The sequence below is a fragment of the Lepidochelys kempii genome, chromosome 11 (genome assembly GCF_965140265.1).
Source record: "Lepidochelys kempii isolate rLepKem1 chromosome 11, rLepKem1.hap2, whole genome shotgun sequence".
In the NCBI taxonomy this organism is placed as follows: Eukaryota; Metazoa; Chordata; order Testudines; family Cheloniidae; genus Lepidochelys; species Lepidochelys kempii.
Genome location: NC_133266.1, coordinates 41,237,258 through 41,255,262, shown reverse-complemented (window position 1 = coordinate 41,255,262; position 18,005 = coordinate 41,237,258). Strand labels below are relative to the sequence as shown.

The 18,005-nt window shown below is 40.7% G+C and overlaps 1 protein-coding gene across 2 annotated transcripts in view; it reads right to left on the bottom strand.

The window, feature by feature from the left end:
- MAP3K20 (mitogen-activated protein kinase kinase kinase 20) overlaps positions 1–18,005 on the bottom strand; it is a 126,169-nt gene that overhangs the window by 100,869 nt on the left and 7,295 nt on the right. For both annotated transcript variants that reach the window (XM_073305870.1, XM_073305876.1), the window contains exon 2: positions 16,941–17,130. In XM_073305870.1, the coding sequence (XP_073161971.1) occupies positions 16,941–17,099 (159 nt within the window). In that variant the 5' untranslated portion in view covers positions 17,100–17,130. The remainder of the gene's footprint in view (positions 1–16,940; positions 17,131–18,005) is intronic.

The window sequence follows — 18,005 nt, the reverse complement described above, 5'->3', positions numbered from 1 at the left end:
GAATTCTGGACACAATACTAGACGCCAGGGCTTTTACAAATTCCTGTACAGGATACTACCAACAGAACATATAACAGGTAGCATGACTAAACGGTTTAGATTTTTATCTTTCTGTCACTAAGCATTTATACCATAATTGTCACCTTAATATGCAAATGCCTTACAAAGAGATCATTATAAACAGAGCACATAGCCGCTTAATTGGTCTAGGTGATTAAAAGGGACACAGTCCATATAAAACAAACAGAAAAATCATTTTTGTCTGATATGGTGTCAGGGTGGAATGATTTAAATCAAAGCAATTTAAATCACCGATTTTAATCAAGATTGAAATCAGCAAGTAGGAAACTGATTTAAATCATCAATTTTAATCATGTTTTGCAGTTGTACTTTTTAGTTATGTTCCCAAAGAAAGACTGAGCCTCATTGGTTGATAACCAATAAAACATGTTGATTTGCAACTAAATATAGACTTTATGCTAAATTTGGTGCTTTTTTCCTAACCAGGAAGATACACTACATCTATACATATTTATTTAAGCAATTATATAGCTTAACTTACTTCATTTTTCCATTTTTATGATGTTAGAAAATGGTGAAGATGCATTTCTTATTTAACAGATGATTAATTTTTTCTTGTGATTTTTGGCAAGCTCTATTTGGGTGGAAATGCAAATTAAATTAAAAATACATAAATAGCATTTTAATGTTTTTGTTGTATTTTATTAAATGCAACTACCTTAAGTGTGCTGGATACATAATAAAGAAAAGATCAAGAAGTTTATTAAACCATGTTTTGCATTTAAAACTAATTGATCGATTAAATAGGGGACGTATCTGTAAGTGAGCTGTGAAGGCTTATGCTCAAATAAATTGGTTAGTCTCTAAGGTGCCACAAGTACTCCTTTTCTTTTTGAGTTGAGCTGATTATTTCTGGTCACTATGTCCTTCAACATTTTGGAAGTAGTAGATCCCATCCTCTCACATCTAGATTTTATGCACAGATTTCAAGAGGAAAACAAGTGTTCCCGCTTATTCAGCTCCCAGTGGGTTTCTGAACTTGGAATGAACTAGCCATTGACCTGAACAAACTGAAACAAAGAAAATACTCTCTCTGCACCTGCAGAAGAGGCTATTGCTGTGAAAAGCTGGTTAATCACTTCAGCAAACGCTGGTTGCAGGTGCTTAGCCAGAGACTTCCAGCAGTTCAGGGTGCCTTTGTTGTTGTTTTTTGAAACGTGGGAGCAAACATATACTGTTTAATATTATTTTTGGTATTTTAAACTATTTAATAGATTATTTTAAGTTGAGGACTTAACATAGGTTCACAATTTCAAATTTAATTTAAAAAAAAATTTTTTTTTAATAAGTAAACCTGTTGTGACAGGGTATTGGCTAGAAACCCTGAGCCAGACCTCTGTCACACCAGCTCCAATCAGAAAAGGGGAATTGGAGCTGGCTGAGTAAGTCCAGGCCTAAGTGGCAAACAGGGAACAGCTGCCAGACTCATTAACCAGGGGCTACATGAAGGCTGGCAGGAAGAAAGCGAGAAGCTAGGGAGTTAAAGGCCACTCTCCCCTGCTGGCTGCAAGCCTGACACTGTCTGTAGCTACAAGGTGGTGGGAAGAGCACAGGTGATTGCACCAAAGCAGAGGTTTCTGGCTGGTTTGTGGGTGAATAAGTGGCAGAAGATAAAGGGGTCCACCTGTACTCTGTTGCACCTGTTTTTTTATTTACATTTTAAAAAATCTGATTTAAATACAAAATCTAATTTGATTTTTTTAAATCATTTATTTTTATTCACCCTGTACAGTCTTAACTACTATTGTCTCAAATAATATCTAAGATGACGAGAGCTGAAAGTGACAAGAGAAAAAATATTTTCTACCTTTTCAAGTTGACAGCACTTTGGGTATAATCATTTAGTGTGTTTCCCTACAGCTAATTTCTTTTGTTTGTGCAGGCCTTTCTCAGGGCGACAGGGAAGAGAAAAAAATAGATCTGAACTAGGAGAAGATGCTTGCAAAAAACACATCGTCACAGGAAGATTTTAGTAGGTGTAGTCTCCAACACCACTTTTAAACTATTTTTTTAATGACTGATTTTCACGTCAACAGCATCTCTACTTAGCAGGACTGGAGAAATACACTTACCTGTGGTGACTCTGTCTTCACTGGGTGAGTGACAACAACTTGTGTAGAATCTAAGCTTTCATTTTAAAGATTTGTTCCTAGCCTGTATGCTTGCAAAGTTAACTTTCCAAATGTTAACTGAATGCAAATCAATTCAGCACTCTCTTTCTAAGTCTGCTAACAGCTTCACTGCCTCTGTTGCGGATACTACTCATAGCTTTTGTTTTCACTGCTGCTACTGGGAACCCCAATTTTTAAAAACTAGAATGCTATATGCTGGTATATAAACATAAAATTTTAGCTTTGCCTGGCTCCCACCAAACTATACTAACATAGTGATGGATTGTGAGGTTTTTTTGTGATTAAACTTAATTTTTCATTCTAAAAATCAGATTTTTTTTCTCCCATAAGGAAAGCACTAAGAGCTCAACCATGCTGGCCTTGGGTGGATGGATGTGCAAGGTGGAAGGAAAGGAAAAGAAAAGAAAAGAAGGTGCAAAGCCTTCTGTCTTCCCCCCCTTTCATCCCAATGCAGGGGGCAAGCATATAACCTACGTTAGCATTGTCATGGACACTAGGCCTTCTACATGTGCTGGGGTGGGTACATGACCCAGTGTTTTTCTACATTTTCAAATAGTGATTTCAATTACAACAGAATATAGTGTACAGTACTCTTTATATTTTTATTGCAAATATTTGCACTTAAAAATTATAAAAGAAACAGTACTTTTCAATTCACCTCATACAAGTACTGTAGTGCAATCTCTTTATCGTCAAATTTGAACTTACAAATATAGGAGTTTTTGTTACATAACTTCACTCAAAAACAAAACAATGTGAAACTTTAGAGCTAACAAGTCCACTCAGTCCTACTTCTTGTTCAACCAATCACTAAGACAAACAAGTTTGTTTACATTTACGGAACATAATGCTGCTCGCCTCTTATTTACCTCACCAAAAAGTAAGAACCGTCACATGGCACTTTTGTAGCTGGCATTGCAAGGTATTTATGTGCCAGATATGCTAAACATTTGTATGCCCCTTCATGATTTGGCCACCATTCCAGAGGACACGCTTCCATGCTGATGATACTCGTTAAAAAAAAAAAGTGTCAATTAAATTTGACTGAACTCCTTGGGGGAGAATTGTATGTCTCCTGCTCTGTTTTTTACCCTCATTCTGCCATTTATTTCATGTTATAGCAGTCTCAGATGATGACCCAGCACATGGTGTTCATTTTAAGAACACTTTCACTACAGATTTGACAAAACGCAAAGAAGGTACCTGTGATGAGGTTGGGACTCACCACCTCAGCGCCTCCTGCTGTTCACTCTGGGAATTAGCTCAGTTCATAAGGAGCACCCTCTGCCGGTGCTGTCCTGTCTGTCTCTCGCCCGAGATTGGCATCTCAACCCGCGTTGCTCCCAGCTTGCAGCATCCTCTTCAGGACATTGCCCTCTGGCAGTGCCCACTGCTCCGGTCTCACCCCCTTCCAGGGGTCTGGTGTTATCAGTAGTCCTTCTCTTTGCCCCAGCCATAATGGCCAACCACACCCCAAAGTCTAACCCCTTTTGGCAAGGGTCTGGTGCAGTCCGTGATGGCCACTCCAAACGGCCAGGTGGAAGTGCAAGGGGAAAGGGTGGAGGGAACCCAGGCCCGCCCTCTACTCTGGATCCTGACCCAGGGACCCTTTGGCGGCAGCCTTCCTGCCTTTCCTCCCTTTCTCTCCCTTTGTCCGTCTCTCTCCCTGGGCTGCTTCCCCTTCAGCCCCTTTGCACTGGCAAGGCCCTTTTTCTCAGGGCCCGCAGCCCCCCAGGTGGGAGTTCCCTTCTGCTCCCCCTGCCTGCCCAGCACTGTGCTAGTCTCTTCACACAGGAGATGGACCTTCACCCTCTGAAGGCCTGGGAGAGACTGCCTGATCCCTTCCTGGGCAGCCTTTATATAGGGCCTGATTGCCTGGCTGTAATACTGGCCCTAACTGGCATTCTAACAGGCCCTCCCTGATTGGCTACCGCCCTGCACAGCTGCTCTGGCCTGTTGAAGCCCAATCTGGCATGGGAGTGGGGCACCGCCCACCACAATACCAATGTGAGATTTTTAAAGATAGCTACAGCACTCGACCCAAGATTTAAGAATCTGAAGTGACTTCCAAAATCTGATTGGAATGGGGTGTGGAGAATTCTTTTAGAGGTCTTAAAAGAACAATACTCTGATGTGAAAACTACAGAACCACTGAAAAAGAATCAACCTTCTGCTGGTGGCAACCGACTCAGATGAGGAAAATTAACATGTGTTGGTCTGCACTGCTTTGGATTGTTATCAAGTAGAACCTGTCATCAGAATGGATACATCCTCTGGAATGGTGGTTGAATCATGCAAAAAAATATTTAGCGCATCTGGCACGTAAATATCTTGCAACGCCGGCTACAACAGTGCCATGCAAATGCCTGTTCTCACTTTCAGGTGACGTAAACAAGAAGCGGGCAGCATTATCTCCTGCAAATGTAAAGAAACTTGTTTGTCTTAGCAATTGGCTGAACAAGAAGTAGGACTGAGTGGACTTGTTACACTGTTTTGTTTTTGGAGTGCAGGGTTTTTTTGTACATAATTCTATATTTGTAAATTCAACTTTAATGATAAAGAGATTGCACTACAGTACTGCGATTAAGTGAATTGACAAATACTATTTCTTGTATTTTAATAGCGTAACTATTCGTAATAAATATAAAGTGACCACTTTACACTTTGTATTCTGTGTTGTAATTGAAATCAATATATTTGAAAATGTGGAAAACATCCAAACATATTTATATAAATAGTATTCTATTATTATGTAATAGTAAGATTCATCACATGATTAATTTTTTCAATAGTGTTATCAATTTTTTTAATAGCTTGACAGCCCTAATTTTGATACATCTATCAGGTTGGCATGCAAATTCTTTGAGATTTTTGCTTTCAATAAAACTGTACGCACAGACTTCACCCAGCCACCTTGTGGGAATGCAGACAAAAAATAAGCTTGGAAACAGACAAAAAAGCAAAAATAGAGAGCATTACTAGCCTTACCAAGTATTTTACTGGCCCTCTCAGAGAAAAGAAACATTATTCAAAAGCCCATTATTATTAGTATTGTAGTAGTGCCAAGAGGGACAAACCAAAGACTGATGCATCACTGTGCTAGGCTATGGACCTACATATAACGAAAAGATGGTTTGTCCCCCAAAAAGCTTGTAAAATAGGATCCAAATCCTGTGAACACTTGCACACATGTAAAGAACCACTCATAGCTATAAAGTCTGTGTGTAAGTATTTGCACAACTGGGACCTAAGTTGATTATATTAGACTCAGAGCTAGCATTTGCAATAGCCTCTTATTTATCACTATTTCTCCATTTGTCAGTACAGAAACTATGTAAAATGAGTGAAATTATATGATCCTTACTCAACTCATGAAGTCAACAGGAGTTTTGATTAACACTAGCAGAGTTTTAGTTAAGCTGTTAATATACCTCCAACCCCATATTAGGGATCCCACAGAACAGAGACTCAGTCCACCGCTGGAAGGAACAGCTAATTTCTTATCGATGCTCCTATGCCTAGTATCCTACAGCGAGGGGGAGATGGACCTTTCAGTCTCTCCACACGCCATTTTAACAGCTCATCATACAGCATGTTCCTAGTTTCAATAAGAAAAATAAATAATTTTCCATAACCAGGGACTTTTGTGCTACTCTATGTTGTCATTAAACAAATGGTCTATAGTAGTGATACTCAAACCTCTGTGGTTCAAGAGCCAAATTAGCAATCAACATTACACAAAAGAGCCATAGTCAAGTGAATTTGTTTCATTTGCCATAGTACTATAGATTCATGTTTAAACAGTATGACAGGGGAAATGTTTAGTTTAGTTGGTCAGTCATTTTGCTGCAAGAATTATAATTCTCGCAGCAAAATGACTGACCAAGTATTATTTTATGTACAATTGGCTAATAACATAGTAAAAGCATCCTGATTGGTTAATAATTAAATCACACAGTGTTTTAATATCATGTGCTGCAAAGAGCAGGGGAGACATTAAAGAGCCACTTGTGGCTTGTAAGCCTCAGTTTGAGTATCACTGGCCCACAGTCTAAATAGATGCAGAGAGAACACTCATAATGTGAGCGGAGTGTAAAATAACACAAGGATCTCTCCCTGAGTCTTCAAACTACCTGAGAGACGCATGAATTGTTCCTATTAATATCTCCTTAACAACGAAGTCTGAGGATACCTTAAAAGTCAACAATAACAAACAGCTAATCATTTCGCAAAAGCCATGGGTCATTAAATACCATGGCAGATATTAGAAGGGGACACAGCAGGGCAGCCATTTGGTGTCAAGGGTTGCCAACAGAGGGAGATGAGTAATGCAACTTTTCCTCCAAATTTAAAATAATCTGCACCTGCATAAAAGGAAAAGGGAGATGTATACTTTTCCTAATGCCAAAAACTTCAACAGCCTGCGGGACACCAAAGACCAAAACCATCTCCCAAAAAGCCCCAATTGTCCTCCAGCTAGTTGTCAGTCCCTTAGTCTTCCTATCACATCTTCTGTAATTCATTCACTAGCAATCCAAAAATTTGCTGCATACTGGAAATTTAAAATTGAGGCAGCATATATTACATTTATTTTCAAAATAAAGAATAGACAGAATATCATACTGATTGTACTGGACAAAGTGGGCCGTGGGATGATAGGAAAGGGAGAGGATACGTAGGACCACATACAAATCTAGGGTTCCAGCTGTATAATAGATTCACAGTGCCACATGGAGCTTTGTGTATAAGATATCACATGTAGTAGAAATACCTTAGGTAAGAGGCATGACATTAATATGTAACTCATCATGGACATTACTTTAGAAATTACCAATGTATGGCTATACCATATTCATAAATAGATCTGTCATGCGATAAAATGCAGACAATTGGATTTTGTGCGGGAGCTGTGATACATTTTCATGATAGTTTGGGGAGGCTGGCACAAGGGATTAGAACAGTGGATTTCAAACTTTTTTCTGGTGACCCAGCTGAAGAAAACTGTTGATGCCCACGACCCAACAGAGCTGGGGATGAGGGGTTTGGGGTGTAGGAGGGACTCGGGGCTGGGGCAGAGGATTGAGGTGCGGGGGGTGAGGGCTGTGGGGTGGGAATAAGGGTTCAGGGTGTCAGAGGGGGCTCTGGGATGGGGCAGAGGGTTAGGGTGCAGGAGGGGGTCAGGGCTCTGGGCTGGGAGTGCAGCTGGGGATGAGAGGTTTGGGGTACATGAGGGGGCTCCAGGCTGGGGGTCAGGGCGCAGGCTTACTTCCAGCGGCTCCCGGTCAGTGGCGCAGTTGGGGTGCAGAGGTAGGCTTCCCGCCTGTCCTGGCACCGTGGACCACGCTGCACGCCAGAAGTGGCCAGCAGCTGGTCCAGCTCCTAGGTAGAAGCGTGCAAGCGGCTCCGCTCAGCTCTCACCCGCAGGCACCGCCCCCTCCAGCTCCCATTGGCTGGGAACCGGCCAATGGGAGTGTGGAGCCAGTGCTTGGGGCAGGGGCAGCGCACGGAGCCCCGTGGCCCCACACCACCTAGTTCCTACCTGCTGCTGGCTGCTTCCTGCAGCGTGGTATCGGAACAGGTAGGAACTAGCCTGCTTTAGCTGGGCAGCACCACCAATGGGACTTTTAAGGTCCAGTTGACAGTGCTGACCATAGTCACTGCAACCCAGTGCTTCCCATTCCGTGACCCAGTACTGGGTTGTGACCCACAGTTTGAAAACCCACTGGATTAGAAGATACAGTTAAAAAAACCACATACATACACAATGAAAAAATAAAGCCTATTTTTTCCAGCAATCAGCCTATTCTGAGGAGGTCATACCATCTCTTCCAACAGTGTCTCTGCTAGACATTGACAGTGTTTTGGCATCATATTGGTTGTGACAACAATAACTCTGAAGACTTAAGTAGCACTTGTGCTCAATGAATCATCTAAGGCTATCCTCTGTCTACAGTCCCCAGGGAAAATAACAAACACAGAAATCCTACAGGATTTAAGCCCTCCATAAAAATCTCCTTGAGAAAAGAGTGGAAGACCAACTTCAGCAGCAGGCACGGCCAAAGGTTCTTACTAGACGTCTCTCCCCTGGCCACAACTATTCATTTTACAACGTTTGAAGTGGACAGCGTAGTAGCCACAGTTCCCTGCCCAACAAATGCCACCAGTCAGAGGCTGAGGTGGCACAAGAACAACAGGTTAGAGCACCATTCTCCTCAGAGTCAAGTTAAGTATCTTAAATTATTTATTTTTCACAAAAGACAAATGAAACAGGAGGCAAGGATGATTGTAGACACCATTGGCGTAACTGAGCTGGTTACCGAGAAGATGGCCTTTTTCCCCCTCTTAAATGTAACAGAAGAATTAAAATAAAGATTCTCAGAAGTTTTAGTAGAAGAAACAGTCTACGGAAAAGCATTATTTGTAGATACTGAGATGAAAGGGAAAAATAGTTCCTATAAAGAGCTGATAAAATGACATTAAAATAGCCCTTCATCACATAAACCTCCCAGAAAGGAAATCCAGTCAAGACTGCCACCGAGTATCTTTATTATCTATAAACTGGAAGCAAAAAGAACACCTCTATTTTTAGTCCTGACTGAGTTAAGTATTGATTTCAGTTTGTTTTATTCTGTTTTACTCTGTTGCTTTTCTCTTGTTGCTCACAAAAGTTATTTGCAGTTCCTACTTTTGTGTCCTAGATTTAGCATTACCACATACTCTCTTTTAAGACTGCAAACATTTGTGACATTCATGTGATTAAACTGAACTCATCTAGCTTGGAAGTTACATATATGGGCAGCATTTAGGGGAGAGACCCACTTAAAATGCAAACAAATTGTCTTTTCTTTTCTTTTTTTAAAACCATGTAACAAGTCCACTTTTATAAATCAGTTTTAAAAAACAACAGCATAAGCTCCTTACATAAACTAATCTAAACTGGAAAACCTGACAATATAAAATTCAGTTCCATTGAGAGTAGCCAGACTTCAAAGACAACAGCATCAGATCTAGTGAAAACATGTTTTTATGCTTGATGCTCAACAAAACTAAAACACATTATTCAGGCATGACTGACAGGATAAAATACAGAGAATTAATAGCACACTCAAAAACAACATTTTTAATTCACAAGTGGTAAGGCTGGTGAATCAATGGTTCTCAGTAATAGTTTAGTTTAATTTGCTTTCCTTTTAGCCACAATTCCCAATCTTCACCCTCGGAGTTTACACTGCAGCTTGTACAGACCACCAGCAGCACGTATGATGGATACTATAATGGCTGTGTTTTCTTACTACTGGTATGCTGCATAAAACTGAATTATTCTCTTTGTATATTAGTATTCCTGTTATAAAAAAGAATGTTTATACATGCTAGAAACTGAGTAAACAAACCAGACATATTACTATTGTCCATCAATAGTGTAAGGATAGTTTGCAAGGTTTCAAAGTACTGCTAAAGAACAGTGATGTTAAAATTAAATCAAAGCATTTTTCAGGCAAAATTCCAACAAGAAAATGTGAGTAGTGCACCAATAGTTGCACATAAGAGCTAGTTAAACCTCTGTAACTTGCAGAGGCTCTTTATTTTATTTGTTGGTTTATTGGTTGAAAAAAATAGGATTTCAGACTAAGTTTTTCCAACACTAACAGTTATATCTGTTTCAGAGTAGCAGCCGTGTTAGTCTGTATTCGCAAAAAGAACAGGAGTACTTGTGGCACCTTAGAGACTAACCAATTTATTTGAGCATGAGCTTTCGTGAGCTACAGCTTACGCTCAAATAAACTGGTTAGTCTCTAAGGTGCCACAAGTACTCCTTTTCTTTTAGTTATATCTGTAATCATCACAGTCTGTTAAAAAGGTATTTATGGAAATGAGCTGCAGCATCTCAGCAACTTTAAAATATAAAAAAGTATTTCTGATTTCCTTCACAGTTTCTGAGAACAGTTACTCAAAACCCCCATAGTAATCCATGACCTGCGATGAATAATGACTGAACTGCACAGTTCTACAACACAACAGAGGGGATTTTGGTTAGCAGATGCTGCTCAGTTAAAATGTAAAGAGGCAGTGTCTAAAACAATAGGTGAATTTGAACATTTCCATCAGGTGAAAATCTGTGCTGGTTATTGAGTTAGGGATGATTTGAGGATTAGCAGCACTTTGTAGGATTAGACTCTTAGGGCTCAATGCAACTCTGACTGACTTGGGGTGTGTCTTCACGACCAACGTTGAAGCGCTGCTGCAGCAGCGCTTTAACGTGGTTGTGTAGTTGCGGCACCAGCTCTGGGAGAGAGCTCGCCCAGCGCTGTAAATAAAAAAAAAAAAAAAAGGGCAAAAAAACCCACCCCCCCCCCCCCCGTGGCGCTCCCAGCGCTGATGCACTGTCTACACTACCACTTTACAGTGCTGAAACTTGCATCTCTCGGGGGGGTATTTTTTCACACCGCTGAGCGAGAAAATTTCAGCGCTGTAAAGTGGCAGTGTAGACAAGGCCTTAAATGGATGTCAAATCAGGGTCCCAGACATTAATTCACTTTGCCCATGCACAAAAACAACAGGCATGCATCTGGGAGACTAGCAACATTCCTACAGTATAGGAAAGAATTCTATTTTTCCCGCACACAGTTTAAACATCATAGTACTCATCTGAATCATTAAATACTAGTTTATGAAAAGTAACTCATAGAACAGGTCCCTATTTATAACCAACCACCCCCCCCAGTATTCTGGATTAAATAGTAAAGCTGCAATTTAATTTTGTTTCTGCTGCTATTTTATAATCATTTGAGATGCAGTTTACATAATCCAAGTCTTGCACTGAGTTTTCAGCTTTGGTATTCAAATCAAGGCCTTGTAGAATATTTCTTCTTCTCAATATGCCTATTCATCTATGCTCATTCACACACATACACACCCTTATATGAAGTCATATTTTATTGTCTGTCTGTAAGAAGTTGGTGTCTGATAGAGCTCTTCCCATTTCTCAAAATTATTTAATTATGGCTTATAATGAAACTATGAGCTAACATTGAAAAATGCTTATTAATATGTTCATAACTAAGCTTCTCTGAATACATATTTGATTAAGATATGTAGGTACACATTTGGGTAGGCATTATCTTCAGATATATACAACTGGAGCTCATCTCACTTGACTATCACACACACCATACTACTCTTTATTTTATATTTATTTTTAATCAAGAAAACCAGATACGGAAACTGTAGCTTTACTACATGGCTTTATTTATTTATTTGCTTTATTTTTTGTTCTTTTTAAACTCAAAATAACTCAAGAGAAAGATTCCATAGCTTTTTTAACCTGGCTTCAACCATTGGAATCACAGCTAGCAATGACAAAACACTTATGAGAAAGCATCCCCAAAACGCTTCTACAGGTTTTTTTCTTTAATCAATTGTTTTGGATCACTGGCAGAAGTTAATAGAAAAAAAAAGAATCAATCATGGAGTTTAAAAGGAAATTTACCAAAACGTTTACTTCCAAAGATACCATAAGCAGCAATAATTAGTTTCTCGGCTAAAACACTGATTGTCCAAACATCAACTAAACAATATAAATATGTACAGTTATAACAAGTTGCTGTTTGATTATATTCAGAAAGATAAGACAGTTACATTTACAGGGAATCATTATGGCTTTTAATCATAATTCTGGATAAACTGAACAACATATTAAAAGAATCTTAACTATCACAGAGCTTGTCTACACAGGGAACTCAGAAAAGTTAATAAAAGATGTTAATTTAAAGTGGATTGGTTAAACTGCTTTAAATCCTTGTGTGAGTGCTCTTATTCAGACTCCACTTTGGAAGTGGATTAAGCTGAACTGACAAAGCCATTTTAATTCTAAATAAACTCCCTTAACTCATGTGGACGTTAACTAATCCACTTTAAAATTACACCTTTACTTAATTCAGATTAATTTTTCTGTGTATTTTTGTAGATAAGCCCTACGATTTAGAGTTTAAGGCCAGAAGGGACCATTAGATCATTTAGTCTGACATTCTGTATATCTCAGGCCATTAAATTTTAACCCATTACCCCTGTAGTGAATGGAATAATTTCTGTTTGGCTAAAGCACATCTTCCAGAAAGGCATCCAGTCTTGATACGAAGACATCAAAACCAGGAGAATCCACAACTTCCCTTGCCAATGGTCAGTCACCCTCACTCTCCAGTTTGAATATGTCTGACTTCAACTTCCTACCATTGATTCTTGTTATGCCATTCTCCAATAGATTAAAGAGCCCTGTAGTAGCTGGTATTTTCTCCCTGTGATGTGCTTATACACTGTAGTCAAGTCACCTCTCAATTTTCTTTTGATAAGCTAAACAGATTGAGCTGTTAAAGTCTCTTGAGCTAAGGCATTTTCTCCAGCCCCTGAAGCATTTTTGTGGCTCTTTTAAAAATCTGAATACCAGAACTAAATACAACATTTCAGTATCAGTCTCACCAATACCACATACAGCGGTAAAACCACCTCCCTATTCCTACTCGCTACTTTCCTGATATACAGTAAAAGCTGTGTTATCTGGCACTTTACCAACCAGAAAGCTCTATAAACTGGCATTTCTAATCTTCATTGAAAGTCTAGTTTGGCGCAGGGCCAGCAGGTTCCCTTCCTGGCTCTGAGTGGCTCCCCAGAAGCGGCGACATGTCCCTGTTGCTCCTAGGTGGAGGAACGGCCATGGGGGCTCTGTGCACTGCCCCCGCCCTGCACCAAGTGCTGGCCCTGCAGCTCCCATTGACTGGGAACCACAGTCAATGGGAGCTGCGGGGGCAGAGCCTGCAGGCAGAGGCAGCATGCAGAGCCACCTAGCCGCACCTCTGCCTAGGAGCAGTAGGGATATGTCGCTGCTTGCAGAAAACCGCCCGAGGTGAGCGCCGCCTGGATATGGCGCCCCGCATGCCCTCCTGCACACCAACCCCCTGCCCTGAGCCCCCTCCTGCATCCAAACTCCCTCCCAGAGCCTGCGCCCTGCACACACACCCCGAACCCCAGACCTGAGTCCCCTCCCACACCCAAACTCCCTTCCTCTTAGTTAACTAGAATTTTTGACTGACCGGAACCCCCCATACACCTAATATGCCAGATAAAGCTTTTATTATACATACAAGGATTGCATTCGTCCTTTTCCCCACAGCATCACTGGGAACTCATGTTGAGTTGCTTGTCAACTATGACCTCTAAATCCTTCTCAGACACACTGCTTTCCAGGATACAGTCCCGTAATCTATAGCCAGCATTCCTCATTCAAAGATGTATAACTTTGCATTTGACTGCAACAACACACATTTTGTTTCAATCGGCCCATCCTACCCAGATCACTCTGTACAACTTCCCTGTCATTTTTTTAACATACCACTAATCTTTATGTCATCTGCAAATTTTATCAGCAATGATTTTATATTAACTTCCAGATCACTGATGAAAAATGTTGAATAGAATCAGGATTAATACTGATCCCTGTAAAAACCCACCTAGAAAGACTCATATTCCATGATGATCGCCCACCATTTTTCTGAGATCTGTCAGTTAGCCAGTTTTTAATCCATTTAATTTTTTATAATCAGAAAAGCCACACAAAAGTCTAAGTCTATTACATCGATGTAGTTACATTTATCAACCAAACTTGCAATCTCATCAAAGAATGAAATCAGTTTTTTTTGACAAGACCTATTTTCAATAAAACTATGTTGACAGGCATTAATTATGTTCCCATCCTTTATTAACTGAATCCCATAGAAGCTTTTTCATTATTTTGCCCAGAATTGATGTCAGGCTAACCAGCCTATAGTTACCAAGGTCAAAAGTTGCTTTAAGTAGTTTGCATCAAATAATTAGCAAATCATGATACACGCTGCCAATTCATGTTTGTAGTGTGACATCTGCCATTGCTACCAGAGAGCAGGGTTTTTTCAAATTTTAAATCAAGCCACAAATATCTATGTTGGTCTGCAAACCTTTCTTAGCCAGGAAGCAAAATTATTTTTTTTAAAGTTTTTTTTAATAAAACATACATTTTTTAGAATTGGGTGAAATCTTCAGACAAAAATTTTCTTTGCCAAAATATGCTGATTTGGGTCACTTGAAACATTTTGTGAATTTGATAACTCACCAAATGGTTTAATTGACAAAACAAACAACAAATTCTCCCAAAATCAAAATGTTTTGTTCCGGCCTTTAAAAATGAAGCATTTTGATTTTTTAATTCAGTACAACTTCATGTTTTGAGTTTTACTTCAATTTTATTTAAGAATTAATTTTTAAAAGGTTTTATTTAATCTGGAAGACATTTTTAAAAACCACCACCACATTTTTGGTATGCTGAAGATTTTTTTGTCATGGATCAACCTGAAATGAAATTTTGATTCAATTTTTTGGTATCGCCAGTGAACCAAAAAAAAAAAAAAAAAAAAACCATTAAAAATCAGTTATTCCCACAGCTGTTTTTTAAATAAAATTAAGAAAGTTAATGAAAAAAATTAATCCAAATTAAAAACTGAATTTCTATCCTGAATTTCAATGTGACTGAGCATCCATATCTCCCATTGACCTCCACAGGAGATGTGGGGATTTGACATCTTAATTTGGACTGTCATCTGAAGTGGAAAACAATTATGCTCTCCAAATGCTGTCACATTCAAGACACCATCACATCTGAATATTTAATAAATGTAATACCCTTCAAATCTTTTTTCCTCCTCTTTAACTGAGAACTGACTCAAACGCATTTTGCAATTCTGGGGAGTAAGAATATTGTGTGAAAATCAGAAGGATTTAGTACTCGAAAGGCTGTCTAAGGATTCGACAATTCCCTGCCACAAGGGTAAGATTTTACTGCAGAGTTAGTCCAGCTGATTGACACCCAGATTAGCCTAGCCTGAGTTTGAGCAGTTTCATTGCATGACCCTATTCAAATTACTGCATTCTCACAGGTGCTGCACCCCCCCTGTATGTCACCAGGGCTTCTGGGGGTACATTCCATAGTTCTTTGTGCTGCAGTAAGCTGAGTTGGTCTATGATTCTTTCCCAGTGAATCATGGGAGAATTTGTCCATCCTTCTGGTCATTGGAGGAGGAGGAACTGTGGGAAGTCATTGGAGGACTGTTAGCACTTGAGTGATTTAGGACTGTGTCCTCACTGCTCAGTGAACCTGCAAGTGGAACCTATTCTATAGCTTGCACCCGCAACCAGATCAGTTGAAAGCACCATTGAACTTGGGTGAGGTTTTACTGTGTGGACATGAGGGGAGCTGGGGGTAACACCCAACTAAAAGCTGGGGCTAACTCTATGAAGACTTATACCATGGACGGTGCAGGACCAAGGCTGCTCCCTCAAACACAGGCCAGAAGTTAAGAGCGCAAAAGGAGAGTTCAACTGTTTCCTATTACTATCTGGTGATCTGTTTGGCCAACAGTACTAAATGGGACTGAATAGCCCACAGGATGCACCTTGCTCTTCTCCTCCAGAGCAGGGACGGATTAACTCTCCTGCGGGCCTGGGGCTATTAGATTTTGTGATCCTGTATAAAAGTCTTTTTCCCAATTTAAAACAAAATGATCACAATTATGGCATCGAGGCTATTAACGCTATACTAAACTTGCCTTTTAATTTACATAAAGCCGTCCTGTGGTTACATTTCAGTCTTAAAACATGTAGACTATAGTTAATTCAGAATAGCCTACTCCTTACCTTAGAACAGCTGTTATATTAATTTCTTTCTGGGAGAAAGTTTGGGTGCAGGAGGGGGCTCCAGGCTGGGGCAGAGTGTTGGGATGCAGGAGAGGGTGAGGGGTGCGGGCTCTGGGAAGGAGTCTGGTGCAGGAGGGGATTCTGACCTGGGGCAGGGAGGTGGGGTGCAGGAGGGGGTGAGAGCTGCTGGCTCCGGCCGGGAGGTGCTTACCACAGGTGGGTCCTGGCCGGCAGCGCAGCAGGGCTGAGGCAGACTGCCAGCCTGCCATGGCCCCATGCCGCTCTGGAAGCGGCCGACTGCTTTGCGCCCCCGCAGGGAGGGGAACAGCGTGTCTCCGTGTGCTGCCTGTGCCCATAAGTGCCGCCCCCGCAGCTCCCATTGGCCGGGAACCAGCCAATGGGAGCTGCAAGGACGGTGCTGGGGGTGGGGGTAGTGCGCGGCCCCGCCTGCCCCCCCCGCCACCAGGGGCCACAGAGACGTGTCAGCAGCTGGCCACTTCCAAGAGGCCATGGCATGCAGGCAGCCTGCCTGAGCCATGCTGCGCCGCTGGACTTTTAGCGGCCCGGAGATCGTGATCGACAGGCAGAGGCTCCAGGATTGACCAGTCGATCACGATCAACAGGTTGGTGACCACTGAATTGTATATAATTATGGATTTATTTTTGCGGGGCCCTCCCTTAGCCTGGGGCCCTGGGCTGCAGCCCCTAAAGCCCCTGCGTTAATCCGGCCCTGTTCCAGAGGGTCACTGTGGCAAGGGACCTCTGAGAGGGGTAAGAGGAAGCAGGGCAGGGAAAAAAAAAAAAAACAGGGAAGGAAGAATCCTGTGGAACAGATGCAGAAGACACTCAGCATGTTTAAACTCTAACAACCACCATTCAACTGGCTTAAATAACTAAAACAAAAAAATCCCAAGGAGGTCTTCCTTGATCAGGAACAGAGTGGAAAACATTCAGATATTATTAACAGTAATTTGTTTCATAGCAGAAAAAAAACCAGAAGTGAATTCTTACCTCCTTCTCTATTTTGAGCAGCTTCTTTACAGCCACCTCTTTGTCCTGTGATATCCATCGGGCTCGATAAACGCTCCCAAAACTCCCTCCACCACAGCTTTCAAAGAACTGCAAGTCATCAAATTGAATTTGCACAAATGAAGCACTGAGAGACGACATCTCATAATGACAAAATATACCACAACAAAATCTGTAAGGAGAAAAAGTCTAATTAATACGTCTGTTCCACAGAATTATTACACTCCTAACCATGCTTTAGATATCATAAAGCAAGAACCGATTGCCATAAACAAGTTACAGCAAAAACCAGTGAACAGATTAAAGGGAAAATAAAGTTAAGAAACTCACATGCCAATAGCCTATGCAAACATTTTATAGAGTTTGTCCAGACTCTGAGAAGCAGCTGTTTGCAGAGAAATGGTTAGAAATTTTCCTTGGATTTAGTGATGTTTCCTGCACACACTGGAGCAGCACTGCAAAAGGCTAGTGCGTCAACAGGTCCCCTAACATGAAGCACACTGACAAACGGGAAATGCACTTTCAGCTGAAGCTTGCATAGGAGTTCTGGAATCTGGAGCATGCAATCTCTCCATGTTGTGTGATCACTTCACAGAAAATATACATAGCCTAAGCAACTGAACATTCTGGCAGGAGTGCGATGTAAGCCTGAGGCCCATGTACTCTTCTCTGCACGCTGAGAAAGGTAGAAAGACATGGAAAAAGATGGCCAAAATAAAAATCTCTTCCCAAAGTAACTCAGTTATGCTTGAATGTTATAACAAAGCATAAGTGGAAAATAATTTCTCAGTTTTAATATGTGAAATCCTGAGCATACTGCCAAGAATGGATTTTACAGTTTTAAGAGATCATACCATATTTGTTGTCAGAGGAACAGAATGTCCTTCCAGTAGATTATTAGTGATAAATCCTATGGCTGTAGTAGATTTTTAAAAATGTTATTATCACCTAAGTGAGTGGCTGATCACTCACAGCCATCACATTTGTGGATTAATTTTGAATCTATTTTTATAGTGTTGTAAACTAAAAAGGTTTTGATCCTCAGTG